We start from the raw sequence: 11,389 nt of genomic DNA, 5'->3' as shown, positions 1-11,389 counted from the left end.
GGGTGGGGAGGGGGGGCTGGGAGGGGCTCGGGGGGTGCATGGAGGGGTGCGGGAGCGAGGGGCTAGTGCTCCCGCCGGGCTGGGGGCAGGAGCGGTCCCTGGCCGGGGAGGGACCGGGCAGACAAAGGAAGAAGACAAAGGCGGGGCGGGTCGGGGGGCAGCCGGGCCCCGCTCACCTGCGGGGCGGGGCGGGGCGGGCACGGCGGTGCTCCCCCGCCTTACCGTAACCAGGGGGAAGCCGGGCCCGGGGGAACCAGTGCCCGCCGCTCCCTGCACCGCCCCCTAGCCCCGCTGCAGGGCAGGGAGCGGTGCGGGGGTGCGGGGTTCGAGGGGTGCGGGGTTGGGGGGGTGCGGGGTGCGGGGGGGGCAGCGCCGGGCAACGGGAACGGCGCCCCCGCTCCTCCCGCCGCCAGGGGGCGCTGGGGCCGCCCCGCCGTGACGTCACACGGCCGCGCCGCCGCCCGGGCACCCGCGCGCCGGGCTGTGAGCAACGGCGGGGCCGGTACGGAGCGGGGGGGGGCGGGGTTCGGGGGGGCAGGGGCACCGGGGGGGGCAGGGGGACCCGGGGCCGGGCGGGGTCCCGGCGGTGGCGGCCCCTGAGGGAGCCCTGGGCGGGCAGCGCTGAGCGGGGAGCTCGGTTTGGGAAGGAGCGGGGGGACGCGGGGGCTCTGACGTGCAGGCAGGAGCAGCGGGATAAAGGCAGGGGTGTGCGCTGGGGAGCGGCGGAGCAGGGCACCCCGGGGCACCCACCCCTGCCCCGGGAGCCGCGGTCCGTCCGTGCCTGGGTCCGGTCCTGCGGCAGCGCCCCGTGACCCTCCCGTGACCCTCGCTCTCCTCCCGAGCCGCGCAGCACAGGCTGGGGCAGGGGGCTTGTGCTGTTCGGGCTATCCCGGAAGCCTGGGCAGGAGACGGGGGCAGCGGGACGAGGATTGATTGCAGATTACATGATATCCCTGCTTCCCTCTTCTCTGACATTTCTTGCCAAGCACCACGCAGGAAGCACAGGCTTCCATCTTCCTGCTGCCTGCTCCTTCCCCAGGGCTCTCTGTGATGCTGGGCAGGTGGGATGAGTTTTTCTGGGAACTGACCTCGTGCCTGCAGCACAGCAAATTCAAATGAGTGGCTGAAAGGCCATTAAGTGCAGCGTTGCTCCAATCAGTTACTCCAAAACCTTAAGCTGGTGTGATTATTAGGCCTAACCTTGTGGCTGCAGTGAAGGGGGGATCTCTTGGGGTGCTGTTGCCTCACTGGGGCCCATGTTCAAGAAGGGGTGATGTTTAGGAGAGGATGTGAACCTAAATCTCTAAAAACAGTCATCCTTTTTTACTGCTCTGATACAGATCTTTTGTTCAGATTTGAGATTCTCTCTAGAGAGATGCTTGAGCATCTTAATTTTATATATTGCAACAGATCACTAAATATTGCAGGAAGTCTTTGTATCCAATGGTGAGATTCTGATTTAAAAAGGGAGAGGAGAGTAGCTCCCTATTTTGTGAAGGCTGAAGTAATTCTTTGTAGGGCTGAAAAATGTGGTTTGTTGCAGCTGAAGCAGCTTGAAAATCAGTGGCTAAACAAGTGATTGGAATGGCTGTGGTTTATCAGGTCTGTGTGACACCTGAGTTACTGCTGGAGCCTCCCTGCTCCTGGAGACATTTAAAGACACACAGTTTATAAACACCAGTGCTGCAATTAGTGGTTAGTCTGCATGCATGCAGAGTGTGGATGAGATAATGAAACAAATTAACATCTGTAAGAGAAAATGATGTATGTTGTGGTTTAAAACATGGAAGGCAGGGACTCCACTATACGAGGAAAGCTGTTGGGAAGTGGAGCCCTGGTGCCTGCTGGTTGGTACCTGGTATTCAGTTTGGGACAATAATGTGCTGCCCTTTATAGTTGTCACAGATTTCAGGCTCCTCAGGGAGGTGGTCACAGCACCAACCCTGCCAGGGTTCAAGGAGCATCTGGATGATGCTCTGAGGTCACACGGATTAGTTGTAGATATTCCTGTGAGGAGCAGGGAGTTGGACTCCCTGTGGGGCCTTCCCAACTGGAGATGCCCTGTGATTGTGTGACAAATTCCATCATCATTATATAGCTGTGCAGGGTTTGGTTTCCTTGGGACTAGAGGGGTACCAAAGCTGAGTACCTGTCTTGTGTGGTCTCTATGGGAGATGCAGATCCAACCCTGAACAAGCAGGAATGAGTGCTGTGAGAATAAACCCATAAAACTCAGCACTTCTTCTCCAGTCCTAGCAAAATGCTTCAGAAAGGGAGAGAGGGGGACAAACTGTGAACTGGACAGATTTTCACTTGTAAAAAGAAATAAAATAAAACTCTGCTAAAAAAGCAGGAATTAATTGATGAGGAATATATCAGCCTGAGGTGTGAGGCAGAGCTCTGTGCTGATGCTGCCTGCAGGTTCTGCAGTCCTGTTGGTTCCTGAGGCTGTGGAGTTGGTTATGGAAGGACCTGAAGTCCCTCACAGGGGTCAGGCCAGTGCCCAGTGCTGGTGGCTGAGCACAGGGTGGTGGGTCTGAGCCCAGAGGCACCAGGGAAGTGGAGGGCTCTGTGAGCTGATTGTGTTAATGATCTAGGAGCCAGAGGATAAACATTCTTTTTGTGATTGCTTCCAGGTTCTGGGAAGGATGACCACTCTTACACGGCAGGACCTTAACTTCGGGCAAGGTGAGTGTTGTGCTGGGCTTGCAGGGCTGGCTGGGGAAGCAAAACACCTTAAACAAGAAGTGCCTACGAGTAGCTGGTCTTGCTCTGCATGCTTCTCCCCTCCCTCCTTCAGCATCCTTTACTTTTGCTTTTCAGTTGTTGCAGATGTTCTTTCAGAATTTCTGGAAGTGGCTGTTCACCTTATCTTGTATGTCAGAGAAGTTTACCCTATTGGGATCTTTCAGAAGAGGAAAAAGTACAATGTACCTGTCCAGGTAGGAGATTTTCCTGGAAGCTGACAGCCACATGGACAAGCAAAATAGCAGGGATCAGTCAACACTCACCAGAACAAACTAAATAATTTCCAGAGTTTGTTTTAATGTGCAAACTCATTTTTGAAGAGAACTTAGTTCCTGCCAAAGGGAAAACAGGCCTGTAGCTGAGGACACAGCAGTGCCCATGGAACAAGCAGATCATGGACAACAGTAGTAGAAGGCTTCCCCGGCCATGTGCAGTAAGGTAACAAGAAAGCATGCTTCCTGGGAAGTAGAAATGGTTGGAATATACTATTCCCAATATGCTATTGTGGGTCTGTATTCCCAATATACTACAGCTGTGTGGGTCCAGTGATCAGCCTCAGCTAAGTAACCCTTCCATGAAAGAATTTCCGGTTTGAATTGACAACTTAGGGGTGAAAATGCTCTTTGAAGCACGACTCAAGTGCCCTGTCACACAGAGTGCTTCTGTTGACTCCTGTCCCTGCAGCATGGCTGGTTGACACCAGAACACCCTCTGACTGTTCCCTCTGTTGCTGCAGATGTCCTGCCACCCGGAGCTGAACCAGTACATCCAGGACACCCTGCACTGTGTGAAGCCACTGTTGGAGAAGGTGAGATCAGATCAGGGACTGGAGATGGTTGATAGAAAGAGAACAAATACTGTCTTCGTTGCCAAATATCCTTACAAATTCACCAGATACAATTCCACAGCTGATAAAGTTACTAACAAAAATAAAAACTGCATCCATAACCTTTCCTTGCAGTTAAGGCCCTGCCTGCTGATCACTGGCATTTAGTTGCCAACTGATACATGCACAGGGGAGACACATCTATGTATTTTCACTTACTTACATGTTAACACTCTGATTTTGAATACATTTAAGCACCTAATCTGGCAGAACAGTCTGAATGCTTTGCTGTGAGCCAGCAAGCAGAGGTGGGTTTGAATTCTAGGCTTTTTAAGAAAAAGGTGTGACCACATGAGATGTTTCAGGCTGCTGGCAGGTTTTGCATTCTCAGCTCTTTACAAACAAACCTAAAGCACATTTAGGGAATGGAAGCAGGTCACTTTTACACTGCAGTAGCACAAAGCTGCTCTTTGGCCAACAGGCTGAGCATATCTGAACCCCCTCCTCATTGTCCATTCCTGAGTGATGCCTGTGCCTTCCCCTCTTGGCTCCAAAACAGTATGCAGAGAAAGGTGCTGCTCAGTGCACTTTGTCTCCCTCAGCCTGAGCCATGAACTGTCAGTTTAACACCCAGCAACAAATGTCTCTGCAAAAGCATTTTCTGATCAGTAAGAACGATCTGGCAGTGCTCAAGCTTTGGATCGCTGCCAGTGCTGTGAGCCACAACACAGAAGCACACTCCCACTTCATCAGACGTGTGTGAAGCACACTGGGGGCAGAAGACAGCTTGTTTTAAGGGAGGGATTTTTCTGTCTCTCTTGCAGAACGATGTGGAGAAAGTCGTAGTTGTAATCCTGGATAAAGAGCACCACCCTGTGGAGAGATTTGTCTTTGAGATCACCCAGCCGCCTCTTCTTTCCATTAGGTAAGGTTGCCATTACTGCTGGCCCCTGGCATCCAACACCTGCCCCTGCAGAGGTTCTGGAAGCAGCTCCAGGCCCCCAGTATGCCCCAGTATCCCAGTACCAACCCCAGTATGCCCCAGCATGCCACAACCAACCCGTCTCCTCAACAGTTCCGAGTCCCTGCTGTCCCATGTGGAGCAGCTGCTCCGTGCCTTCATCCTGAAGATCAGCGTGTGCGATGCTGTGCTTGACAACAACCCCCCAGGTAAGGTGTCCTCACAGCCTCAAGCCATGGCACAGCTTGGCAGTGTCCCATCCTCAGGTGGCTGTCCCCTGGTCTGCAGCCCACCATTTCTCCTGCAGGCTGCACCTTCACAGTTCTGGTTCACACACGGGAGGCTGCCACACGGAACATGGAAAAGATCCAGGTGATAAAGGTGAGTGACACCTTATTCTGCCTGATTGTGTGTGAGCTGCAGAGCAACGACTGGAAACTAGGGAGTTTGGGCATCTCAGGTCAAGGCTACTAGATCTTTTAACCTGTGTGAGCATCACAGGATGCACTTCACAACTCTGCTTTGAATGCGTTAAAATGGTTTACACTGGTGACAGCACAGTCGCCACACACAGTCACAGCTGCAGACAGTAGCTGCCTCAGTGCCTCAGCCTGTAACAACACTGCATGATGCCTGTCCAGTCACTTAGTGTTCTGACACAGAGCACAGGTACTTGAATTTAAACAACGAAAAATGCCCTCATCCCACAGCCACTCTGTGTGGGTGGCTGATTCTTTATAAACAGCAAAGAAAACCAAGATTCAATAAACTGGTGGGGTTTGGGTGCACAGATACATCTTGCAGGAAAGGGTGTGCAGATCACTTCTTAGGGAAAGAGTTTTTTAAGAATCTTTGCTTAGGTACAGGGAAATTTCTTTCCCCGAGTCAAGTTATATTGGGTGTCCTAAGGCACAATAAATAAAGCATTAGTGAAGGAACAGATTTGTTTCCAACTGGCAGTTTGCTCAGCACTGCTGGGAACATTTAACCTTGCAAGGCAGGACACAAGTCCATGCCCTGAACGTTCTGGAGTTGCAGTTAAATGCTGGTGTAATTGATAGAACACAGCTCAGGACAGCTAAGAGTGTATCTTTTAAGGAAGTGAGATGTCACTTTTGGAATCAGTGGGTTAATATTATGTTTGATGCTGTCACTGAAGATAATTCTGCCAAGTCTCAGGCCGTCTGCAAGTGTTAAGTTTTGCCACTAGGTTTGACTTGCCTGTTTCTTCTGCAGCCACTAGGTCTTATTCAGTTAACACTGACCTAGTGCTGACAGCTCACCTTGCAGCCCCCCTGCCAATCATCCACCCTGTGTTCCTGCCCCCAGGACTTCCCGTGGATCCTCGCTGATGAACAAGACGTGCACATGCACGACCCGCGGCTCATTCCCCTGAAGACCATGACATCTGACCTGCTGAAGGTGAGCAGAGCATCCTGGCCCACGAGGTGGCTGGAACTGCACGCAGTTCCAAACCTTGTCAACTCTGATGCCAGCTCTGCAGTTTTCTGGAGGGTAACAATTTCAATACTGCTGAGCAGCAGCTTAATCTTCAGCTGCCTGTGCCAGTAATCAAAACAGGGCCAGACTCCTCATAATAAAACAGGAAACCTGGCTGTGGGGGAAGGTACAAACTGCCTATTTAGCCTGTTGCAGACTTTTTTCCATTCACCTACCTGCATATCAGAGGGACCTGAGGCTTGTTTTTCTCCTCCAGATGCAGCTGTATGTAGAAGAGCGAGCCCACAAAGGCACCTGATTTCCAATCTTCCTTGCCTTCAAGCCTCATCTGATCTTCCAGTGGAACAGGATCTCTCACAAACCATACCTTGATAACCGTCTCTTCAGCGGGGTGAATGTAGAGCAGCTGCTGCCTCTTGATTTCAAGTGCTCTTACCACTGTACATAGAACTGACTTGGAATGTGGAGCCAGAGCCTGTTCCCATGTACACTCGTGTGTGAGAGTGAGTATAGGTTTTGCCACAGTGAATCCCTGGGAGCAGGATACAGGCAACTGCAGAATGCAGTCAGTGCTTTGTACCAATCCAGTTCTCACCTCAATAGGACATCTCCATTGCACACTGGCAGTGATACTGAGCCATCTGTCATATGCTCTAGAGCAATGGACTCATAGTAAGGGTGAGTGAGGCCTTATGTAGTGTCTGTCCACTGTGACTGTCCCAAGTAGTCTTCAATAAATATGAAGTTTTACCCCAGTTGAACTAAGCTGAGTTCTGTCCAAACCAGCCTCTCGCCTCAAGTGAGGAAGTATTTTTATTTTGCATGGAGCTTGTACCACTTTTCCATACCTTTTATGTCACATACACTTCCTATGACAGCCTATACACCCTTGGTCTCCCCATGGGGAAGCTTTCACCCACACGTGGCATTAACAAGATGGAATTTGTCTGCCCAGCAAGGACATTTGCCAACTCTTCTACTCTTAACAGACAAGGGAAATACTGTTAATCCTACAGGTGTCAGAGGGGGTGGAAGGCCTCAGTGTTGGCTCTGTGCACACCGGGGGAGCAGACACAGTTCACAGTACTTGAGCTGTGCTTGTTGGCCAGTTTGGTAAGACAGCCAAGATAGTACCTGCTGCTTCCTTCAGGTGAACAGCTCAAGAACACAGCAGAGTGAGGCTGTGTGCTGCTTTAACATTTTATGTAGGGTTAGACTGTTCAGTACAAACCAGTATAACACTCTTACTACCAGTACAATGCTTGTCCTACCATACTTGGGTAGAACAAAGGAGTATGGAAACAGCCCAGCACAATCGAAAGGCACTTAGGTTGTAAGGCAGCCGCCTTATGGGGTTTCTCATCTCTTTCTCTAGCTGTTTGTTCAGCACTGATGGGCTGGAGTTGGACAGGAAGGCAGACACCATTTTGATCATACACACTTACAGAAACAGTAAGGAAATAAGTACCAGTGACAGCTTTTATGAAAGCAGGCTGACAGCTTCCCTATGCTATGAAAGGTCCGGTGTGAAAGCTACATGTGTTTATACACAACTAATCTGAAACAGGAAAATACCATATAAAAAGAGCCTCTGTAGCACAGCCCTTGAGAACAGCATTGATAACCTGAAATGAAACAGTTTAGCCTTATCTTTCCTAAGTTCCATAAACAAACAAGAAAGTGTTTCTATTTAAGACTTGGTATTTGGCTGTAGCACAAGGACATATTAACTAAAAAAGACAGGTGTTATATTCAGTTGTCCTAGTCTTCTTCCCATGGAAGGGCACTAGTAACTGCAATAACATCCATAGTACAAGAGGGTGAAAACTGAAGGCAAAAGTCCTTCCAAAAGGCTGGGCCTGCAAAAGTTCTGCTGTGACTGCTTGTATTTGAGATCAGCTGTGCAAGAAAAAGCCAGGACACTCATCCAAGGAGTACAGACAAATAAGTGCACCTGAGACCACCTCGTTACAGTCCTGAGGTAAAAGCAAACACAGATATTGTGCCTTCATAATGTCTGGGGGCCAATGGTGATGCTGCTGTTTGTCACTCGGACCCCATACCATCCTGCCCAGAACTGGGTGTCTTGGCCTCCGTGCTGAAACCAGATGTAACGAACTCCAGGTGGGTAATTCTGGAAGGTGTGAGACATCTGAAGGGAAAGAAGAAAATTCCTCTTCATTTGCCTACATAAGCCAGCATTGACCTAGAAGCTCAGACAACTACAGCATGTGAGTCTCCATCTCAGGAATAGTTCATTTTCTGATGTCTTTCATGGAAAGTGCCTCATGCCCCTTTTTCCCCACGGGAAAAAGCCTCCCTTATTCAGCCTGAAAGCCCCTCCAAGTCAAACATAACACTAAGCTTGACTCTTAGGCACGTTAGCAACAACATCATGGGGAATCTACAGCAAATCAAACCAGTTAAACCCATTCAACAGTTTCAGAACAGTAATATCTGCAATACCTTTCCATCCATGCAGGAGTTTTAAAGCCAAGCTTTTTGATCCCATAAAAACACAAACTGTGCTCTTGTAACTTAGTTCTTTAGACAACAGGTCACATGAAAGCCAGAAGCAATTAAAGAGACTGAATTAAAATAACAGACACCTGGGGAAACCTCTTTAGAAAACCTACAAACCAAACTTAGGCCTTTCCTGGCACTCCTGCTTCTTCAGCATGGTCAACAGCAAGGACTTGCTTACCTTTTTTATTGAGGAGGCCGAAGAGCAGAGAAAAAAGGTCCACTTGGGACTCTTGACCCAAGTGCAAGATTCAAGTGTCACCACAACAGTGTAAAACTGCCCACAGGGCTGCTGCTCACCTCTCTCCACAATGCATCACTCCACTGCTCTATAACCACGGGCTCGGGGTGGAATTCCTCCAGGACCAGGTAGTCCTCAGAGAGCAGCCTCACGGTGAGCTCGTAGCGACAGCCGCAGTCGTACCGGGCAGCGTACCTGGGGAGGAACCGAGCAGCAGGGCTGCATGAACAGCACTCTCTGCTCTTCACAGTGTTCAAAACCAGTCTCCAGGGGAATTCCTGTCTGCAGAGGAAAAGGAATGTCCTCCCTATAGCTATAAAGAAGTTCTAAACCAGCTATCCTGCTCTTCACAGGACTGCCATCTTCTTACAGCCCATTGAATAAACTTAGAGTTAGTTTATGCTTTACTCAAAAGCTACAACTCCCAAAAGATAAAGAACTAATTTTATAGCATGAAAAGCTCCAGAGGCCTAGCTTAGCTCTGGGCCAATGCCAGAAATTCTAGTTTTCAGTGCATACACCTACCAGTCCTTTACAACAATTTCAGGCCGTTTCTTATCCATCAGTTGATTCCAGTATCCTTCTTTCTGCAGACTAATGAGTTGAGACTTGTAACATGGCCTGCAACAGCAACAGAAATGTTCACAGCTTCACAAAACACATCTCTTTCCTCTCAACATTTGCCCTTTCCCTGACAACTTTCCTCTCTCCAAAAGCCCACCCAGCCCCTGAGGGCTCTTAAGGCTGCCATGGCTGAAACATGCCTTTTCCACAGCCAGAACTAGACAAGAAAGTGAGCTGACTAGCTTCACCCCCCAGATAAGAGGAACAGTTATCTAGAAGCTGGATTAAGAGGGGTCCCTGTACTTGTGTGGCATATATTGGTAGCAGGAAACTACAGCTCCATGGATGTAAAAGCTGCTCATCTTCCTCTGCTGACAGATTTTATTGCAGCATGACAAACACACCCTCCACTCTTTGCCCTTGTCAGGTAAGGGCATCTGACTGTCTTGCCAAACCTCAGCCTTTGCCCACCACCTTTGGTAGAAGAGAAGCAGGGATCCCATGTGGATTGTCACAACTATCAAAGAATTGCAGGAAGTTCATTCTAGGGACAGAGAAGTTTAGCACATGCTGTGGTTAGGTCTCTCAGCAGCACACCTGCCTCTTTAGACAAACTAGTGTAAAAGGTTAATTAAGCTACTTCCTTTTCCCACACATGGGGTTTTCCCACACAAAGTTCAGGGACCTGCCTCGAGCCTTCTGGGCCTTACTGCCTTTGCAGACAGACAGGAGGACCAGAGCCCTCCCAGCTCCAGATCACTGGCATGCAGTTCTTACCCAAATGAAGTGACAAAGTATTTCTGTACTTTGGGATCTGGCATCCCTGTTCCATGATCTCCAGGCAGATCCTCAATCTTCCATTCATCTCCATCATTTTTATCAAGTTTCCAGTGCTGAAAGTTCTCTAAAATCAAATAATCAAAGGAATCAAAGATGAGTGTTAGGACCTCACTTCAGGTTCCAGCAGCATCTCTGCTTTTGTTAAAGAATCAGCTACAGAAGAATATTGGGAACCCACTTAGATGAGTGTTCAGATACACTGCATTTTTCCTTCAGCTGAAAGTGACTCCTGGGTGTGCTGCCATTGCTTTTAATGTGGCTGTCAGCACAACAGGTAGGACAACAGGTAGCAACTTTCTGGCCACATTAGAAACTCATAATTAATAATAAAGTGGCATTACTGTAGTTATATTACTCAAGTCTTTGAAAACAAAAATTCCCCTGCTGCCTGAATATTTCATCCTGAAACCTGATACTTTCATCACCAAATTGTACTGGCTGTGCAAATTAACCATCACTGTCTGCAGTGCTGGGGCCTTTGGGACTCCATAGATTTTTCTGGTTGCAACCACAAATGTGTATTTATCAATACTTTATCCACGGTAGTTTTACTGCACAGGTCTGCCTGGGGATGTGAGCCAGCAGATCCATCCACTGTGGATCTGACCCAGCTGGGCAGTCCCACCCCACCAGCAGTACTTGGCTAACACAGGACACGGTCTCATTCTGACTGTCAGGGAACTCTGGTAACCCTCTACTACGACGAATTAAACTAACCTTCAGCACAGGGGTTTTTGATTAAGTTTCTCTTCAGGCGGCAGAGCATATAGAAGATCTTCCAGTCAGAGACGCTTCTGTCCAAATTCTGGATATAGAACCCCTCGCGCTGGCACTTGCGCTTCCAGAGGGTGGTGAGATCCACCACGTACCGCCACTGCCGGCAGACCAGCCTGCAGGCGTGGATCAGGTCCCGGGCCGGGAGCAGCGAGAGCAGCTCCACCAGGACATCTTCAGGGAGGTCGCAAATGGTTGTCATCGCTGACCGGCGGCTTCGGCGACGGGCTGGAGAGATACGCGACGGAAACCCCCCTGGCATCGACAGCACTGAGCTTCGGGAAATAAACAAGAGTTCTCACTAGTTATTAACAGACCCAGGCGGCAACCCCCCTGCCCCGGCTGCCCCCCGGCTGCCCCCGGGCACCCCCGCCCGGCCCCACCTGGCTCCGCCCGCCTCGCCCTCCGGACACGGATGTGCGGCCGCGGCTCTTCCGCAGCGGGCGGAGCG

The 11,389-nt window shown here is 50.0% G+C and overlaps 2 protein-coding genes across 5 annotated transcripts in view; one reads left to right on the top strand and one right to left on the bottom strand.

Moving 5' to 3' along the window:
* Positions 1-6,751, top strand: part of MAD2L2 (mitotic arrest deficient 2 like 2) — a 35,873-nt gene extending 29,122 nt beyond the window's left edge. Inside the window, exons 1-9 of one of the 2 annotated variants that reach the window (XM_051637077.1) lie at positions 443-502; positions 2,637-2,688; positions 2,824-2,942; positions 3,485-3,556; positions 4,399-4,499; positions 4,650-4,744; positions 4,843-4,916; positions 5,865-5,957; positions 6,253-6,751. In XM_051637077.1, coding sequence (XP_051493037.1) covers positions 2,649-2,688; positions 2,824-2,942; positions 3,485-3,556; positions 4,399-4,499; positions 4,650-4,744; positions 4,843-4,916; positions 5,865-5,957; positions 6,253-6,294 — 636 coding nt within the window. In that variant the 5' untranslated portion in view covers positions 443-502; positions 2,637-2,648 and the 3' untranslated portion in view covers positions 6,295-6,751. Of the gene's footprint in view, positions 1-442; positions 503-2,636; positions 2,689-2,823; positions 2,943-3,484; positions 3,557-4,398; positions 4,500-4,649; positions 4,745-4,842; positions 4,917-5,864; positions 5,958-6,252 lie in introns of those variants that run through there. The other variant, XM_051637078.1, reaches the window with a different exon arrangement.
* Positions 6,752-7,457: 706 nt separating this feature from the next.
* The window catches only part of LOC127392758 (F-box only protein 6-like), a 53,962-nt gene continuing 50,030 nt past the window's right edge, over positions 7,458-11,389 (bottom strand). For 2 of the 3 annotated variants that reach the window (XM_051637071.1, XM_051637073.1), the window contains exons 2-6: positions 10,882-11,213; positions 10,102-10,228; positions 9,286-9,381; positions 8,820-8,955; positions 7,458-8,148 (exon numbers count right to left, since the gene is read on the bottom strand). In XM_051637071.1, the coding sequence (XP_051493031.1) occupies positions 8,005-8,148; positions 8,820-8,955; positions 9,286-9,381; positions 10,102-10,228; positions 10,882-11,200 (822 nt within the window). In that variant the 5' untranslated portion in view covers positions 11,201-11,213 and the 3' untranslated portion in view covers positions 7,458-8,004. Of the gene's footprint in view, positions 8,149-8,819; positions 8,956-9,285; positions 9,382-10,101; positions 10,229-10,881; positions 11,214-11,321; positions 11,374-11,389 lie in introns of those variants that run through there. The other variant, XM_051637074.1, reaches the window with a different exon arrangement.

The sequence above is a fragment of the Apus apus genome, chromosome 20 (assembly GCF_020740795.1).
Source record: "Apus apus isolate bApuApu2 chromosome 20, bApuApu2.pri.cur, whole genome shotgun sequence".
Lineage (NCBI taxonomy): Eukaryota > Metazoa > Chordata > Aves > Apodiformes > Apodidae > Apus > Apus apus.
Note: the sequence above shows the minus strand (reverse complement) of the source record. Positions and strands in the feature narration are given on the sequence as shown.